The 18950-nt window shown below is 52.5% G+C and overlaps 1 protein-coding gene across 3 annotated transcripts; it reads left to right on the top strand.

Annotated features, from left to right (window-relative positions):
• The first annotated feature begins 57 nt into the window (after positions 1-57).
• PANX3 (pannexin 3) lies at positions 58-17870 on the top strand. 3 transcript variants are annotated; one of them, XM_030538342.1, is made up of 6 exons: positions 58-266; positions 1611-3504; positions 8469-8611; positions 10714-10928; positions 13072-13736; positions 16992-17870. In XM_030538342.1, exons 2-6 carry the CDS (start codon positions 3324-3326, stop codon positions 17057-17059), a joined length of 1272 nt encoding a protein of 423 aa, XP_030394202.1. In that variant the 5' UTR covers positions 58-266; positions 1611-3323; the 3' UTR covers positions 17060-17870. The 3 variants fall into 3 exon arrangements, with proteins under 3 accessions (XP_030394202.1, XP_030394201.1, XP_030394200.1); XM_030538341.1 differs by having other exon boundaries at positions 1595-3504; XM_030538340.1 differs by having other exon boundaries at positions 58-3504.
• The last annotated feature ends 1080 nt before the right edge of the window (positions 17871-18950 follow it).

Below are 18950 nucleotides of genomic sequence, written 5' to 3'. Positions count from 1 at the left end.
TCTGGGAGAAAGCCAGGTTGTCTCGGCCATGGGGCTTCCCACCACTGAGATGTCAGCTGCCACCAGCAAGAGGCACCAGAATGACCCATTTTGCTGTGCACTGTGCTACGAAACCCTGCTTGGGAGGAGTGACTGACTGACTGCTGGGCTGAGCTGGTGGGGCTCAGCTTCCCCTCTAAGGCCCTGGGTTGGAGGTATTGACGGGCTGGGTGTGTGACCCAGGGAGAGGAGGGAAGTGCAAGGCTGGGATCCTGCTCACAAATGAGGTGGGTTTCCCCAAGCTCACCGTGTGTTGAAGGGACCCTACATGGCCACGGGTGCACTTGGTGACCCTGGTGTTCGAGGGGTGGGGAAGGGGGCTCTGGGGCAGCTGTGCCCTCTTTCTATGACCCTGGCCGGAGATGCACACTGCTGGGGATGGGGAAGTCTCCAAATTTTGGAGCTAATCTCTGATTTCATAAGAGATGGAGTCACAAGTCTCGCAGCCTCCCCTCATTTAATTCCATCAGGGGCTGCATTCTAGTGCTAGCCCCATTCACACTCCGTACTGCTGGCAGCATGGCCAGGGCCCAGGGTGCATGGAGTGGGGCAGCACAGCCCTTCCTTACATGCAGGAGCTCTGTGAATTGCTCTATCTGAACTGCCATTCTGGCAGGAATGTGTATTCAGGCAGTTGACCATGGGGCAGGCCCGTGTCTGGGATCTGAGCTCTTCGCCGCCACAGACGTTTGTAATGTTCATTTGTAAACCACACAGTGTAAATACAGCCGTGGCTTTGCCTTGGCCAAGAGACTGCACAGAATGCATGCAGTTTTGTGCTGGAGCCTTCCCGCCCCCCTGCCCACAGCTCCCGTGGCAACATAACTTGCCTTCCTGCTGGGATTCCCTCAGCTCTGCAGCTTGCTTCCAGCCCTGCAGAAGCAGGTTTTCCCTAGTGGCCCGGCAGGAACCCTGGGTGCTGTGCTGTGACACCCAATTCTTTGATGGCACAACAGCAAATTCATTCTAAGACAAACTGTCAAATGCAAGATCAACATAAAACCCCCTCAGCGGAGCTCAGCAAGGGGCAGGGGATGGTGATTCTTGCCAGCCAGCCCCATACAGCCTTGCCCTGTCTGTGTGTCACAACGGTTCTAGTGCTTGCTCTCCATAGAAAGGGGTTAACCCTCCTGTGACTTGTGTTATACAGCCAGACTATGATCTCTGACTTAGAATCAGTTAATCCTTCCCTCCAGCACAGAGCCCACCCTGGCTACAGCACAGCACAGGCCCATTGTAGGACAGAGACGGCTGAGCCCATGTAAAGTAACCATTGCCATGTCTAAGATGTCAGTGTGTGGGCCAGATGGGAGAGTTCATTAGCTCATGCTGGCCTAGGGCTTTCCTCTGCAGAGGGGTTTGAGAGGGGGCATAGCGTCCTTAGTAGAGGGCTCTTATCTCTACAGTTTATCCTGCCCCCAACCGCCACATGCACTCCTTTGATCCAGTGGGACACAGGTTTGCTGACCGTGAGGACATAGGGCAAAGCCCCAGGTCCTTGTTGAGCAGTGGCTGGGAGGGGAGAGGTTAAGTGGTGGTACACTAGGGTTTGAAGGTTTCTGGTTTTGCAGGGTGGGGAGGAGTTGTGTTAAATACTGGATTGTCCATGTGGCTGGAATCTTAAGGGGATCTCCAGGTGTGTCCTATTTGGCTTACAACTGGAAGGAGAGCACCTCACTGACCCCTCCACTCCATTCTTGAGCTTGTCCATGGCCGTAGAGTGAGACACGCTGATGTGCTGTAAGTAACTCAAAGCGGGGTCTAAACTTCTGTCCAGAGGGCTCTAACAGGGTCCTGCCCCTGCTAATTCAGTGGGGGCCCGTGGCAAAGAGATGATGGACAGACAGCTGCAGAACAAGGAGATAGTCTCTTGGGACTCATCCAGGCTAGACCGCCTCTCTTTTCCAGGGTTAGTCTCGCCAGAAAGGTGGTATGGACCCATCAGGAGAGCCAGGAGAAGGTCTGCACCTGTCCCCGGGCTCTGGATGGGGAGGGGTGAGGATGGCTGGGCAAGAAGCTGCTGCAGTCAAAAGCAAGGGGCTAGAGTGTCCAAGCAACCAGAGAGGCCTGCTAAGAGCCCAGGCGCACAAGCTTGGGCGCCTTTTATACTCAAGTGCCTCTGACAAGCCTGCGTGGGGGAGGCTCAGCAGTGTTTGGCCATGGGGTAGGGGTGAAATCCTGAGCAAGCAGGTCAACTTATAAAGGGGTGGCTGTTTGGGGATGGGGAAGCAAGGGACCTGCCACTGAGCTTAACTAGGCAGAGTGCTGCACCCAGTTGAGTCTGGCATGGGCCACCTGAGCAGGGGGAGGGGGCAGTGGGATTGCTACCGTGGCTCTTGTCCCTGAAAGACTACAACTGTCCATGCAACCAGGAGGAAATGATGTGGAAAAAACTGCACTGGACCTCTAGAAGCAGAGTCACAGGTCAAAGGCTGCTGGCTCTGGAGAAGAGGGTGGACCGGTGAGGTACCTCAATATCTTTGAAAATCTGCCCTATGCACTAGATCTGCAGATCCCTAGTACGGGTTCCTTGCCTGCTCCTCTCTACCTGCCCTGAGGGGCCGTCAGCTCTTGTGCTCAGCAGTGTCCCTTCCCTCAGGTAGGTGCATGCGTGAGTGTCTGCTGGAGGCTGGGGCTTGGCCTGATAAACGCCTACCATCCTCGCCTTGCAGCCCTGCTGGGCCTGGAGTGGTGTCAGGCTGTAGAAAGGCCCCGCTGTATCGTGCCACTAATGGCTGCCCGCGGGGCTGGGGATCTGCCTGGCTGAGAATCACTCACCTTGCAGTGAGTGTCAGAGGTCATTACAGCTGACACGTGCGTGCATCGCCTACCCCCAGGCATGGGAGCTGGGGCTGGGATTGTGCCTCCCTGCCAACCCTCCTGCTCATTACTGGATGTGAAAATAGCCCAGCGGCTCCACACCCCTTAAAATCGCTGCTAGAAATAAATCTGTTTATGAGAGAAGGCTGTAAAACCACAAGGACGCAAGCTTTCGTGGGGTTGCCTGTGGCTGGGTGAGGCACGCCAGGGCTCAGCAATCAGTGAGGCCCTGCTGCTGCGACTCTGGTTGCTCTATTTGAGGAAAGGCTATTTGTAACTTTCCTAGAGAAAAGGCTTCCCTTGTAATTAGCAATGTACATGGTGTCATTTACCACTGCCTGGTACATAATACTGGCCAAATACAGCTTTCAACCCCACAAGTGCTCGTGCCCTGCTAGCTACCGCTCTGCCGGGATCAAGCCATAAACAACAGCAGCATCTGCATCTTCTCTACTCCTGGAGTCATGTCTATCGCACATACGGCGGCCGAGTACATGCTCTCTGATGCTTTGCTCCCGGAACCCAGTGGCTCCCGAGCCAAAGGCCTTCGCCTGGAGTTACCGTGCGACCGCGTTGTGAAGTTTGTCGCGGTGGGCCTGCCCCTGTTCCTGGTGTCCCTGGCGTTTGCGCGGGAGTTTTCCATGGGTAAGTTGCAGGGTGGTGTGTTATCAGGACTGGGTTTAGATCATCATTAAGGGTAGAAAGATCTAGGGCAGGAGCAGGGTATGCAGCACGGACCCCACTGGCTCTAGTTCTGCTAGTGCATCACAGGTACGTGGAAGGTTCAAGGAGTGGGGGGGTGTTTATGGGGGGAGTTCTGGGGGTGTGGAAGAGTTTCAGAAGGATGTTAAAACCTTGTGCTATTTCAGTACTTGCTCCACCCTCTAATTACTAGGGGTTAGGATGAGACCTTAATGGGGTGTTGACTGTCCCACATCTGCCACTGCAAGGTTCTTCCATCTGAAGAATCTGGTTCTGGTCGCTGTCTAAGCCAGGCCACTGAGCTAGATAGACCTCGGTCTGATCCAGGCTGCCAGTTCCTATATTCCTGTGAACACTCTTTGCTCCACTGGAGAATCTGTGGTGTTTATCATCTGTGTTGCAATAGTGCCTTGAAGCCCCCGTCACGGCCCAGGGCCCCATGGTTCAAGGCACTGTGCAAAGAGAACAGAAAGCCCCAAAGAGCTTCTGATCTAAGTAGGGTGCTGCTGCTGGTGGGACCATTCCTTAGCCAGCATATAATCTTGGACACAACTTGCCACAATTCTGACAAAAACAACGGCTGCTGCCCTCTCCTCAGGGTTCCCAGTTCTTATGCTGACGTGGTTGGCATTGCACCTCACTAGCTGGTTGCCTGCATTATCGGTGGTCTCGTTCAGTCCGCTCTCTCTCTCCTGCCCCTGGATGTTCTCGAAGGCTGTGGTTTTCTCTGTCGCTGCAGCCCCTTGGGGAGCCAGCCCAGCTAGCACTGGGATGCTGACAGTGCTTGAATTGACTCTTCTTTCTCCAGTTATAGGACCTGGCCTGGGATCCTATTACACAAAGTTTCATTGATAACACAGTTGGATGCATCTTAACCTCAAGCTAAACATGGACTTGGAGGATGATCTGTTTTTGCCTTCAGAGGCTTTGGGCTGGCTTCCTTGCTTTCTACCTCTTTCTGTCCATTCCACTGCTATATGCCCTGTGTTCTTGCTGAGAGAGAGGGGTGTGTGGGGGTAGATAAGCGGGTTATGTCACAATTTTTCTTAAGTCCCCTTTGTTGGTTCAGTTGCTGCTCCTGGAAGAGAGAGAGCATCTAGTACAATCAAAAGGGAGATGCCTATTTGCACAATGTGTGTTTAGCCTGTGGAACTCCCCTCTACATGATGTTAGAGAGGGAACCTGCTAAGCGTCTTCCAAAACAGTGTTAGACGTTTCCCTGAATATTAAGAATATCCTTTACAATTAGACCTGCTGTGAGAGACATTTATGAGGGATACTCACCTCATGACAGAAGCCAACCATTGCTTAGCTGGGACGATGAAGAAATATTCCCAAATGCATATTGCTATATAATTAACTATCAAGATGATTTTTTCACTAACTTGTACAAATTATGGTTCTGGTCAGAGAATGAATACAAGGCAGGCTGGACCAGGGGAGCAACCCCTGGATCAACCTTACTGTAATGTGTGATCAGAAAAGTTGTGGTCTTATGAGAGACTTCAGTTTGGGAGACATCTGCTGAAGGTCTCATGGAGCCAGTAGTAAAATATCATTAGCTTCTTTTACGGGTGATGATGTTCTAACACAAAGGGTGTTGCCTCTAACACCAGGGAAGTGTATTTGGACTCATTCTAATAAGTAAAGATGAATTACCACTGGACTGAAGTTGGTGGTTGTCTAGGGGGTAGTGATCAGAAGCTGATTACATTTGATGGGCAAGTCGAGGCCAGGCCCAACCAGTAATAGAATATCAGGGTTGAAAGGGACCTCAGGAGGTCATCTAGTCCAACCTCCTGCTCAAAGCAGGGCCAATCCCCATACAGATTTTTACCCCAGTTCACTAAATGGCCCCCTTAAGGATTGAACTCACAATCCCGGGTTTAGCAGGCCAATGCTCAAACCACTGAGCTATCCCTCCACCCAAAGCACTGGGTGTTTCAAAAGGGCTCATTTCCCTAAACTGAGGAAAATGATCAGTGGCATTGGAAAGAAAAACTTAGAAAACTGTGAATGAAAACTGGGGGTTCTTTTAAAAAGAATGTATTAGTTGGCCAAAAAGCTGTGATTCCACAATTGAGAAAGAGAGCAGCTTTGGCTAACAGTCATCCTGGTTCAGTGGCAAAATGAACGCAGCAATTAGCAATAAGAAAGCAATATATAACAAATGGAAAAAAATCTACAGTAATTGATAGAAATTAGAAGTTATGAAGTGTGGAAAATCTAGGGATAAATTTTTAAAATCAGCAGGCTTGGAAAACTTGTAACCAAGAGTCCTAAAAGAGCTGGCTGAGGAGATCTCTGGCCAGCTGATATTAATTTTTTTTTATAAATCTCAGAATCTTGGGGGACTTCAAAAAGACTGGAAGAGTGCTAGTGTTGTGATAATATTAAAAAAGAGCAAGCAGGATGACCCAACTAAGTATGTCAGTTATAATAAACTTTTGTAAGGTGTTTGACTTAGCACCATGCAACATTCTAATGTAAAAAATTTAGCACTCCACGGTAGCAATAGACCACACGTTAAATGGATTAGAAATGAACTGACAGATCTCAGAAAGTAGCTGTCAGTGGGGAACCTTCATTGAATGTGGGTGTTACGCTGGAGTTCTGTAGGAATCGGTATGAGGCCTCATGGTATTCAGCCACTGGAAAAAACTACCAAGGGAAGTGGTGGACTCTCTAGTCTTCAAATCGAGACTGGATAGCTTTCTGAAAGATGCTTTAGCCAAACACAAGTCATTGGGCTCAATACAGGGGTAAAAGGCCTGTGTTATTCAGGAGAGATCCCTTCTGGCCTTAAAATCTGTGAATCTAAGCTCCTGTGTTGCCAGTGATTTAACATTTCTGCCAGGAAAGCTTTGGTCTCTAGTCACGGGAGCAGAGGACACGTGTGTTTGTGGGGCTATTTGTGTATGTCTGACTAGAAAATGTGAGGTTTGTGGATGTAATTTCCATCCTGCCTCAGAAATTTGTTCTTGGACTCAATGTTCAGGAGGCCGGGTGGAGTCAGAGAGAATAAAATGGATGTGTTTTTGCTGGCTTGTTCCTTGATTATAACATAGATTGAGGTGCCACCAGGTTATTGGTCTCCTGAATGGACATTGAAATAGTCTAGTTGATGGGCTCTCTACTGTTCTGTAGGCTATTCACGGTGTTAGAGCTGTGGCTCACTCTGTGTCTATGTAAAGCATCAGAACATGGTGTTACAGGAATGAAATCTTCAGGGACAGGATCATCTCAAATGCCTTCATTAGCAAAGCTGGTTCCTTGGTAGTCCCTTCCAAACCTAAATCATGATTTGGGCAAGATGGCAGGTAAATGCACCCTAGTTGGCCTGGCCTGAGCCGACAACTGCACTTGTGTTTACCAGCAGCGAAGTCTAGCCTGGTTTGCTGCCTGGGGTTTGACAGAATAGGCATCTCAGCTAGTGACCCACCTGTAGCCCATCGGCTGGGGCTGCTGCATTAGGAGCATAGCACTTCCCCAGTTCCTCAGCTGCCAGTTCCTCTGGCCTCCTCCAAAACTAACAGGCCTGGAGAAGGGATGGGTAGCTGCATTCCTGCTGTATCAACCCCATCAGCAAGCTTGCAGCTCCATCTGAGCACATAGTGTGACATGACAGCTGGAGTCAGCAGAGTCACGGACCCTGGAGGCATGGCCTGCACGGCGGGGGGGGGGGGGGGACGGGGAGCAGAGAGGGATCCCTTAGCCAGTGGTCTATAGGAGCTCACCAGACCACTCCTGCCCTGCCACCCCTGCAGTGGCCACTGGTTTGTGGGGTAAGTACCCAGAGTGCCTTGCAACTGAACAGGTGTAGGGAGGCACTGGTGTGGCTGCAGGCAGGATGGCAGTATACAAGCTCAGCGAGGCTGTGCTGAACCACTCATATCATACTGCTTGATCCTCTGTGCTGGCTGGAGCCAGACTTTCCTGCCAAGCCTGGCTTTGCCAGTGAGGCCATTCCTGGGCTGGCAGGCGCCTTTGCCACAAGGACTCTCTCACCCTTTTGGGCCAGGGCAAGACCAGTTGTGCCCAGACGACTGTGTTACATGGGCTGCTGGGGAGACAGGGAGGGAGGGGATACCCCAGGGGCGCCAACTTTCTCCGGCGCCACTGGGTGCTCATGCCCCTCTGCCCCTGGACCGCTCCCATTCCAACCGCTTCCTCAAAGTCTCTACCCCAACTCCGCACCTTCCCTGCCCCTATTGGATCCCTTCCCCAAATCCCTGCCTCAGCCCTGCCTCTTCCCCCAGCGTACCGCGTTCCCCCTCTCTCCCTGCCCTGCGAAACAGCAGTTTTGCGGCGCAAGTGCTGGGAGGGAGTGGGGAGAAGCAGGATGCAGGAGCGTGTTCGCGGAGAAGGCAGAGGTGAGCTGGAGCAGTGGGACGAGGCGAGGCCATGGGGAGCTGCTGGTGGGTGCAGAGCTCCCACTAATTTTTCTCCGTATGTGCTCCAGCCCCAAAGCACCCATGGAGTCGGCGCCTATGCGTAGTTCTGAGGCAGCTGTGAAGAGTGTGGACAACACACAGCTCCAGCCTGCAGGGAATCAGGCAGCCTGGCCACAGTCAGCATGACCCCAGCCAGCAGAGATGTTGCTGTGTTGTCACCGAGTTTAAAATTGGGGCCCATGCAATCCCAGATGGCGCTGACAGCACAGCATTGCTGGCTGTTCTGTGCCCACAAGGGGGTGCTATCTACACTGCATAACAGAAGGGGCAGTGTAGACAGGGTGGCTGCAGGCTGGGAGGGGCGTGGGCTGGAATGTGGCTGCTGGACACATTCACCGCAGAGATTCCAGAGCAGCAGGGTTCCACATTAGTGGGGATGGTGGTGGGAGGAATCCCCACCTGTGGGTCCAGCAGCTCCTCCCTCTTGCTGTAACCACTTGCGCTCTGTTCCAGGGACCCAGATCAGCTGTTTCTCGCCCACCAACTTCACAGGGAAGCAGTCTGCATACGTTGATACGTCTTGCTGGGATTCCTTGATCCACTATGAATTTGATGCTGCTGGAAACACTACAGCCAAATCCCTCTGGACTCTCAAGGTAGTGGGGCTGATGGGTTAGGGGAGCTTTGCAGTTCAAGGAGTTGAAAATCAGCCCCTGATGCAGCATCTCCAGGGCCAGTGGCATTCAGGTGGGCAAGGGACCCAGGCGAAGAACACAGCTCATCAGGATACAGTGCTCCCCACCCCCCTGTCAGCCAAAGGCAAGAGGGACAGGCTGGACTTTGCACTGCACCCTAAGGGACTCTGCCAGACCAATTTGCCCCACAGCAGGAAGCCCTGCCCTCAGCCCCAGCTGGTGGAATCCCTGCTGATCTCCATCATGGCCCTGGCATGCGACAGGGAGATTTATACCTGACAGGCAGGCTCCAGCCACCGAGGTCTTGTGTAATTGAGGGCAAATGACTCCAGAAGTGACTAGAGGGTCAGTGTGGTTATGTTCTGCTGTAGCTCTGCCCTTCAGCTGGGCAGCTCCATTCTGCACCAACTGAAACTGTCCAGTGGTCTCCAGGAGCAGCCCCATGCAGAGTCCATGGCAGGGACTCAGCCTGGGTGTCACATGGCAGCGACTCTTCAAGGTCCAAATCTCAAAGATATGGTCATGGTCACTTCATTGGGTAGAGAGGCCTCAACGCCACTTCTGTGTGTTTGGGAGCAGCCCCCGCAGAGCTTCTGAACAAACCACCTCTGTGGAGAAGCAAGAACCATCTCTGCTGTTTCCAAGAATCCCCCACCCAGGATCTCCTCTATTTACCCTGCAAACCCTGCATCAGCTCCCAGGGGCCAAATGGATTGTCCTGATCTGTGAGGCTCATTTGGAGAGCAATCTTGTTTGGGGTTTGAGTTCCCGTGGGTCTGTCCAGCTCCCCCACCTTGGAGGCCTCATGGATAGGGCACTGAACTGGGACTAAGGATAACTGGATTCAATCCCTAGCTCTGCCACTGACTCCTTGTGGGACCTAGACCAAGTCCCTACCCTACTCCATGCCTCAGTTTCCCCATATGTAAGATGGGGAGGATGAGCCATTGTAAAGCTCTTGGAAATGGTCAGGTGGGAAGAACTGTGTAATCGCTCGGTATCATTATATCTGGGGTTAGGTCTCAGGGCTGCAGCTCCTAATCTGCTGTTCAGCCTTAGCCTGACCATTCCCTGCCTCCTGAATGTTACTCCTGTGGGAATTCTGTGTCACTGCCCATGTGTAGAATGTATGTCCCCCGCAGATTTCTTTGCTTCCCTGCAGAGTAGTCATGCGACCCTCCCCAGCAGTATGTTTCAGGTGCCCAGGGCAGTAAATCACTATGGGGCAGGGGGCGGGACTGAGGAAGACCTGGCTAGTGGCTCCTACCTTGCACTGGGCTCAGCTGCTAGTCCCAGCTGGGCTAGGGAGAACGGGACTTCCTCTTCCTCTTCATGGCATCTGGGGCTGGGTCAGACCCACCCCCAGATTTCTCCCCCCGCTGCAGGAAGCTCTGCAAACTCCCCTCAACCTATGCTTCCTGCCCTCATTGCTTCTCAGCTGCAGGGGAAGGGATCTCTGTACAGCTGCTCCCTCATCTACCCAGAAGCTCCCAACAAGCCCCTGTGCATTCAGGTTCCCCCTGCATCCGGATTCCTCCCTGAGCCACTCGCACCCAGATTACCCCACAGAATGGTCTCAACCCACACCTGGATCCCCCCACACTAAACTCCTTCACACTTGGATCCTGCCTTGCTGAGCCTGCCTGCCCGCACCTGGCATGGAGGGGCAGGGCCCTGGGGTGTTTCTGGGGCAGGCCCGGTCCTTGCGCTGGGTCAGGTGCAGCCTCACCACTGAGTCATGGCTCGGTGTGGGGAGCTGCACAGTGATCTCCCACCTCAGGGCAGCCAGTGATCAGTGCTCCCCAATGCCATGCTGGAGCCTGCAAATGTATTTGACAAATAAAATTTGCAAAAGTTTGCTGAATTGTAAAATATTGTGTGCAGAATTTTTAATTTTTTTTTGGCACAGAACGCCCTCAGGAGTAGAATGTGCAGCCCTGAACGGCCTTGACTTGCTTCCTGGCTTGTCCTTTATGCTCCTGTTATAGTCTGTTCTGACTGCTGGTCTGCTCTCACTCTCGCCGGTCGAGCTGGCCTCAGCCATTGCATTGTCTTTTGCCCAGGCCTTCCCCTACTCCCTGCTGCTCATCGCGGTGGCCATGTACCTGCCCTCCCTGCTGTGGCGATACACAGCTGCGCCTGCGCTGAACAGCGACCTGCTCTTCATCATCGACGAGCTGGACAAGTCCTACAACCGCTCCATCCGCCTGGTGCAGCACATGGTGAAGGTCCGCCAGGCCAGCACGGATGCCCGGCTCTTCTGGGAGGAGTTTGAGAAGTGAGTCAGTGGCTTGGGAACTGACCCTTTGGGTTCCTCCTCCCACTCCCAGCGTGCGTAGTCCCGCAGCCACCATCTCGCTGGAGGGGGGTCCTTTTTCTTGGAGACCCAGGGCAAGAGAGCTCTCTAGTGGGGCAAGGTCGAGGGGTCTCCTTGGAGAATGTCCTTAGGACTGGTTCCATGACAGGTTTCTGACCTCTGAACCTGTCGGCACTGAGGTTCCCGCCCAGCCCCAGCTCCCCCGAGGCCATGCTACCAGGACCTTCCCTCACCGAGGCTGCCCTCAGGCCTGCCCTGGTGTGTGTGGGTGGGTTCCTCAGCACACTGGGATTCTGAGGGGAAAGTGACAGACTGGAGCTGGGTGGTGGATCCCTAGAACCTGGGCCCCCACTCCCTCCCCTGTGAAGAGCCCTCTGTGGCAGCCTGGGATGGACTGCAGGATTTTTAATCTGAGGGTCTGGGTTCAAGTCCCTGGTGAGGCAGAGGGACTGTTCCCCTTGTGGTATTCCCCTGCAACTTCAGATGGCATCTCCTCAGGACCCTCCTTGACCTTTCCTTTCAGTGGGGGAAGTCTAGGCTGGATATTAGGAAAAACTTTTTTTACTAGGAGAGTGGTGAAGCACTGGAATGGGTTACCTAGGGAGGTGGTAGCATCTCCTTCCTTAGAGGTTTTTAAGGTCAGGCTTGACGCCCTGGCTGGGAGTATTTAGTTGGGGATTGGTCCTGCTTTGAGCAGGGGATTGGACTAGATGACTTCCCGAGGTCTCTTCCAACTCTGATATTCTACGATTCTATGAGATCTGTGCCTGGAATCCCCTACCTCACATGGGGCTGTGGTCCAATCTGGTCTGGCATGTGTGTGTCTGATCCCATCCACAGCACAGGCCGCCCTCCACCTGGGGCTGAGCCTGAGTTGCCCCAGGGCTGGAGGTGGACCTGTGAATGGGGTACAGAGCACTCAGGGCTGGGCCTAGGGTCAGCAGACCCCCAGGGAGGTAACAGTGCAGGGCCCCAGCTGACGGCCACTGCCCCTTCCCCCCACATGTGATTCCTCCCATCCCCCACTGCCTCCTACCCCCTTCTCACCCCCGCAGCCAGGACTCTGGCTTCTTCTCCAGGAAGCAGCTGTGGATAAACTGCATGCACAGTGTGGATCCTGCTGATAGTGGAAGGCCAGGGGGCTGCAGATACCATGGTGGGAGGGGGCTCCTGTCTCGCACAACCCTATGGGACCCTAGGGAAACTCATCTCTGTGGTTTCCTTAGGGTCCCACCACCTGTATGCAGGCAAAACTCCCATTGACGGGGTGGAGGGTGCGAGGGGATTGGCTTGTGGGCAGGATTAGGTCCTTTAAATGCAGAAGAGCTACATAATCTACTAGAAGGGGAGACGGGGGGTTGATTTAAATCATGATGGAAATTAGCAGGCAGGAAACCTTGATTTAAAGCCTCTATTTTAATCCTGTTTTGCTTTTGTACTTTTGAGTTATTTTCCTAAAGGAAGGTTGATACTCGTTGGAGGGTTGTCATTCACACGTGGATTGAAATAACAGCCTTTGCCCTAAATCCCATATTACTTTTTGCTAACCACGAGGTTACGTTTTATCCAGGCACGTTTTTTCAGCTGCTTAGTTTCTGCGTTTTGATTATGCTAGAAAAGGGTGAATGCTGCAATTTTTAGCGACTATAGAGAAGGATTTAATTTTTTCCTCGTGATTTGCGTCATGCTCCATTTGGGTGGAAATTAAAATTCAATTACATGCACAAAACCAGCATTTAAAGGCTGATCTTTTTATTAAACAAAATTACTTAAAATGTGTTGGCTACAAACGAGAAAAAAGTTGATCAAAACATGTTCTGAGTATAAACACACTCACCCACCCACCCACCCGAGTCACATTGGGGGCTAGACTAGATGACCCTTGAGGTCCCTTCTAACCCTCTGGTCCTGTGATTCTGGTTAATGCCCTGGGCAGTGTTCTGATCCATCCAGCACTACATGTCCTTGACATCAGGGGCCCAGGGATTTAACCCTAGAGGTGGCATTTACAGGCCAGGTCCTCAGCTGGTGTAATCTGATTTCAGTGAAGTGATTTACCCTAGCTGAGGAACTGGCCCCAACTAGCCCGCTGTCTTTCCCTCAGGGCTCGCAGGGAGCGGTACTTTGAGTTCCCACTGCTGGAGCGGTACCTGGCCTGCAAGCAGCGCTCGCATTCCCTGGTGGGCGCCTACCTGCTGCGGAACCTGCTGCTGCTGCTCCTTATCACTGCTACCTGTCTCTACCTGGGATTTCTCCACCTCTGCGTCTTTTTCCAAGATGAATTCAGCTGCTCCATCAAGACAGGGCTCCTGCAAGATGAGCCCCATGTTCCCGATGTGATTCCCTGCAAGCTGGTCTTCTTCTCTGTCTTCCAGCTGATCAGCATCTCCAACGGGGGTGTCTATGTCCTCCTGGCACCTGTGGTCATCTACAACATGCTGCAGCTCCTCCAGTGGGACAAGCGCCTCTTGTCCATCTACGAGATGCTGCCTGCCTTCGACCTCCTCAGCAGGAAGATGCTGACCTGCCCCTTGAACGACCTGAACATCATCCTCCTGTTCTTGCAGGCCAATATCTCTGAGCTCAAGTCTTTCAGCAGACTGAACGCGGTGTGCGCGCTGAGGGAGGTCACCTCCAGCCCACAGCACATCGACACCGTGGTGGATTTCATGACCCTCCTCGCTGGCCTGGAGACGTCCAAACCGAAACACTCTGCTTGCGCTGCAGGGGCTGAAGGAAACCCTCCTTCTCCAAGCAGCGAGATCCTAGGTAAGAGACGAATGGAACCTTCCTCCCTCCCTCCCTCTGGATTGCTTTGAATCAAAGCATGGAAATCTCAGTGGAACTGAGAAGTCGATGAAAAATCGACGTCGTGCTGTCAAAGTCCCTCCATTCCTCCTGCTAGAAGTCAGAGATGGACAAACCTTACCTGCTCACCTAGCCTGTAGCCAGCCTGCCATGGCAGGAGAGCTTCCTACTGGGTGATCCTCCATGCCCTGAGCAGCCTAGTTCTAAGTATCTTGGGCAAGGAGGCTCCCGTTGCTTCCTTTGGGGGAATATTCCAGAGCTTACAGGCCCTGATCTTTTCTTGACTGTCATCTTCAATTCTCTTTACTTCCATCTCATTACTTCTCCACTCCCCCTGCACCAGCCCAATTATCCCTCTGCTGCTTGTAGCCTTGCTGGTGGTGAATACCCTGTCTGCTGGAAACCTGCAAAGCTCTCGAGCGTATTTGGTAATATCCCAAATTTCTTTATTCGCTTGAACGAGCTGGTGGGGCAGGGTTTTGTGTGGGGCACACGTTCTGCTCGGCACCTCTGGGTACTCCTCCAAGAACCATGTTTCTTAGTTGATTGGAGGGCGTTCCTCAGCAGCTCGTTAAGAATACAAAATTCAAACTGCATGTTAGTTACATAAGTCATGTGATCTTCTTTCTGTTCCCCGATTGGATGACTTCTGTGAGTAGCCATGTCCGAGCGTGGGCTACTCTTCCAATTGTGGAACTTGCTCCTGGTGGGTAAAAGCTGCTTGGGATATTTGTGGAACACAAACGTGCTGGGGACACAAGGGTAGGCTCAGAAAACTCCCTGGGAATATCCTCAGGATCTGCCTAGCTCTGTGCAGAGGGAGGAACCCGTCTGGCCCCCCTGCCACAATCTTCTCATGTTCCCCAATTTTTCTTTTGCAATAGTAATGAACCTAGAAGATCACTGTGTGCCACAGACCAACCCTGAACCACAAGAGGGCAACCATCCATTGCAGGGCATAACGGGACCCCTCTTGGGTTGGTGTGGAAAGTCCAAACCGGACCTTTCTAGGTTGTGGATGCTTCATGGTAGCCGGGATTTTGTGGCTGTCTGGATTTTGCATGTGGGTGGGTGGCTGTCATAGTAACAGTGGAAGCAGCTTCACTGGAGAGCTGGCAGCTTAAAAGCCAGGCTGCCTGCGAGGCTCAGAGGGAGCCGAAGCTCCGCCCGTTGGGGGTCACTGCTGGGGGTCAGACCCCATGGGGCAGCAGCTTGGAGCCCTGTGCCCCTGCTTCTCCATGGTCACCGAAGGATCTCGGGTGTGGCACTAAGTGATGCAGCTTGGTGGTTAGCTGTTTGGCTGTAAACTCGGGGTTCCTGCCTGGGCTCCCCTGTGCCTTTCTCCTGTGCCCTGAGCAAACGTTGCCAAGGCAGGACAGCGGGAAGGGAACACTGCGTAGTTCAGCCATGTCTCCCAGGCACATCAGTGTCTCTCCGCTGGGCCAGCAAAAGGCACCAGCAGCCTCTGACACACCTCTTGTCTTGTTCCCACCGCACCACTCTGGGGCAGCTGCTATCTGGTCTGAGCGCTTTGATTTCCAGGCCTAGTTCTCTCTCCAGCCCCTATTCTGCTTGCTGGTTCCCACACCATGTGGGGTGCGCCACTGGGCAATGCCTGGCTGGCCGCTCGCGCTCTGGGGGAGGTTTACAGCCACGCTCCGTTCCCTACCTCCTGCTCTAGCCCAGCTTGAACTGGTGTCCTTTGGCCTGTCTGGGCCCCCGGCCAGGTACAGCATGGGCAGCTGGTCCCCACCGACAGGAGCTGTCCTGTGTGCCTCAGGGCTGCTGCCTCGATCGAAGGTGCATCCCCCTCACTCTGACAATGCAGTCCTGAGTTAGAACACGGGCCTAGGAGCCAGGACTCCTGGGTTCTCTTCCTTGTTCTGCCATTATTGGCTGTGTGATTTCTCCCCCTGCCCATCTGTGCCTCAGTCTCCCCTTCTGTAAAATGGGGCGCATGATCCTTATCCCCCTTTAGGCAGTGCCCTGAGATCGCTGGCTGAAAAACTCCACGGCCATGCTGAGTATGATCAGCCCAGTCACCATGGTAACAGCTGCTTCAGCTTCTGGATGGCCAGCAAGCAACAACCATAGCTTCCTTCCTTTCAAGAGGGGAGTGCAGCAGAGCATAGCAGGCAGGGGGAGCTTAGGGGATCGGAGGAGTCACCTGTACGTGGTGTAACTATCAGCCCTGCTCATGGCTAGAAACATCCTGGAGGGGCAGTCCAACCCTTACCAGCAGCCATGCCTCCCTTATAGGCTACTCTCCTGGGATGTGGGGGACCCAAGTTCAAATCCTATCCCTGCCTGATACCTTTTTGTTGCTCTTTCCTTGGCCCAATGATTATCCCCAGGCAGCAGGAATGTCTATGAGTTAGGCTAAGGGAGCTTCCCGGTGTCCTTGCAGCCATGCCATAGTACAGAGCAACCCCTGGAGGCCACGTAACAGCTGTGAGGGTGGCTAGAGAGAACAATCACTCTTCAAACTGTGACCCAGGGGCTGGATCCCATCAGCGGGGAGAGTCAGACTGTAGAGAAGGGAGTTGGAGCTGAGTGGAAGGGAACAGGAGCAGTAAAAACCTGGGGCTGCTTTGCTAGAAAGAGAATAGAAGGAGATCCCGATACCTTTAGCTGAATGAAATAATGAAGGGGGAAGAGGGTGGCCCATCTCAGCATCCTGTAAGAGAACAAAGGGCACACAGTGGCAAAAAGCAAGAAATGTAGACTGGATAAAAGGAAACTGGGTACAATGTATAATTAATCAGTGGAACTCACTGCCACTGGACATGATACAAGTGTAGTAAGTCCCTGTTGCTGGCTATGATCAGATGCCAAGAGCCAGCTGTCTTCATGCTTTAGTAGGGGTGCTCATTAATGTCAGCTGGAGCTGGGGAAAATTCCCTCCTTTGTTACACAAAGAACAGACTCCATGGGGGATAGGAAATGAGGGAAGCGGGGGACATTATGCCTCTTTCTGGAGCCCGCCAAAGTGGCCACATTTGGACAAAGAGTACCAACCTAGCTGGACCCTTCTGCTACAGCAATCCCTGCAGCAAAGAATGTATCCTGAGTGTCTGAGAAAGGGGGGATGGGAGGGCTAGGCTGGCAGGGAGCAGGTGCCACAGCTACTGGTCACATCCCTTCGAAATAAAGGAAGAAGGGAGAGCCCTATCACCCACATACACTGGTGATTTTCTCTTCTCTCCCCTTATCTAGAAATGGAACCCACAGGAGAAGCTAAAGGAAACGCTGGCCCCAAGCCCAGCCTGCCTGGCTCTGCCTGAGTGGAGGACCCTGACAGATTGCTGAGCAGGGATGGGAAGATCACAGCTCCCCTGCCGAGCCATGACAAGATGTTAGAGGACGACTAAGAAATGTAACAATCAAATCCATGGGGTGAATTCAGGCCACTGGCCTACACCCAGCTACTGCTCTTGGATCAGCTCTGCACTCATCCCACCAATGTTATCATGGCTGAAACTGTTCATGGCTCTAGTGATTTGTCAGATCCATTGAGCAACACCCATGAAACTGGTTTTTATCTGGACCAGTGTAATCCTCACCCTGCCATTCTCTTGGGTCCAGCTGCTCTAGTGTAGCCATTCTGGTTTTATAGCAATTATACCCCAGTATAACTATGGATGCCAGAGGAGATGCTCCTGATTTGTTCTAGCATAAATGATCTCTGTGGAGTTACTTTTCCCCCCACAGTAAGTGAGAATACCAGCAGGCCCAGGGGGCTGAGGAAGGCATAGTCAGAATGAAGCAGAGGAAATGGAATGATTATAATTAAAAAGTAAACGCCATATATTGCTCTTGCTTTAAAGGTGTTGGGATTCTGCAGAAGTAGGCTGCTCTGAAGGACAGGGTGGTGCTAGGCTAGAACCCACAAGCCCTAAGCTGGGGACTACAACCCAGCTGGCCGAGCACATGGTCCTGGCTCTCTCCCTTGGCAGCTGTAGGTGTCAGGCTTTAAAAGCAGCTGGAAACAAGAAGCAGGAGTCAACACAAGTGCCTCTGTGAAGAGCTACTGCCATGTCACAGAATCATAGGACTGGAAGGGACCCTGAGAGGTCATCTAGTCCAGTCCCCTGCACTCATGGCAGGACTAAGTTATTATCTAGACCATTCCTGGTAGGTGTTTGTCTAACCTGCTCTTAAATATCTCCAGTGATGGAGATTCCACAACCTCCCTGGGCAATTTATTCCAGTGCTTAACCACCCTGACAAGTTTTTCCTAATGTCCAACCCGAACTGCCCTTGCTGCAATTTAAGCCCATTGTTTCTTGTCATAGCCTCAAAGTTTAAGAACACCACTTCTTCTCCCTCTTCCTTATAACAACCTTTTATGTTCTTGAAAACTGTTATCATGTCCCCTCTGTCTTCTCTTCTCCAGACTAAACAAACCCACTTCTTTCAATCTTCCCTCAGAGGTCCTGTTTTCTAGACCTTTAATCATTTTTGTTGCTAGTCTCTGCACTCTCTCCAATTTGTCCACATCTTTCCTGAAATGTAGAACTCAGAACTGGACACAATATTCCAGTTAAGGCCATATCAGCATAGAGCAGAGCAGAAGAATTACTTCTCATGTCTTGCCTACACATCTTGCTCCTGAGATCCTTCCAACCCTGATATTCTATGATTCTATATAATACGGCTGCTACTCTGAAACCTATGATTCTATGATACACACTCCTGCTAATACATCCCAGAGTGATGTCAGGGAAGGTGGAGAGGAAACAGGGGGCAGGTGCTGCTAGTGAGGGAAGATGGCCCAGGGGTTAGTGAGCTAGCCAGTGATTTGCAGGTCCCTGCTCTGCCATTGTCTGTACAGCTTACAATAGAGTTAACAGCACTGCCCTGCCGTGCAGAGGTGGTGGGAGGATAACTCCATTAACGACCTGTGAGGTCACGGTGTTCAAGTACTCGGGTAATAGGGGCCATGTAAGTACCATAGGTAGCTAGTTACCTGCAGGAGAGGACTGGCCAGGGAGCCAGGGCTGAGGAAAAGGGGGAAGACAGGCCTAGAAGGGCAGCACGATGCCACTAAGAGCAGGCCGCTCAGCACAATGGAGTGGGAGCCCTTGCATCTAGCCTGGTGGACATTGCTCTCAAAGTCATAGGATCCAGCAGGGGGAAGGTCTGGTGGGTAAGGCATTAGACTGGGACTCAGGA

This window comes from Gopherus evgoodei, chromosome 19 (assembly GCF_007399415.2).
Source record: "Gopherus evgoodei ecotype Sinaloan lineage chromosome 19, rGopEvg1_v1.p, whole genome shotgun sequence".
NCBI classification, from domain to species: domain Eukaryota; kingdom Metazoa; phylum Chordata; order Testudines; family Testudinidae; genus Gopherus; species Gopherus evgoodei.
This window is presented reverse-complemented; position numbering and strand designations above follow the sequence as displayed.

Coding starts and splice junctions, on each gene's coding strand:
- PANX3 (XM_030538342.1), top strand. CDS start 3,324: ATGTCTATCGCACATACGGCGGCCGAGTACATGCTCTCTGATGCTTTG. Junction 3,505..8,468: donor TGCGCGGGAGTTTTCCATGG/GTAAGTTGCAGG, acceptor GCTCTGTTCCAG/GGACCCAGATCAGCTGTTTC. Junction 10,929..13,071: donor TTCTGGGAGGAGTTTGAGAA/GTGAGTCAGTGG, acceptor TCTTTCCCTCAG/GGCTCGCAGGGAGCGGTACT.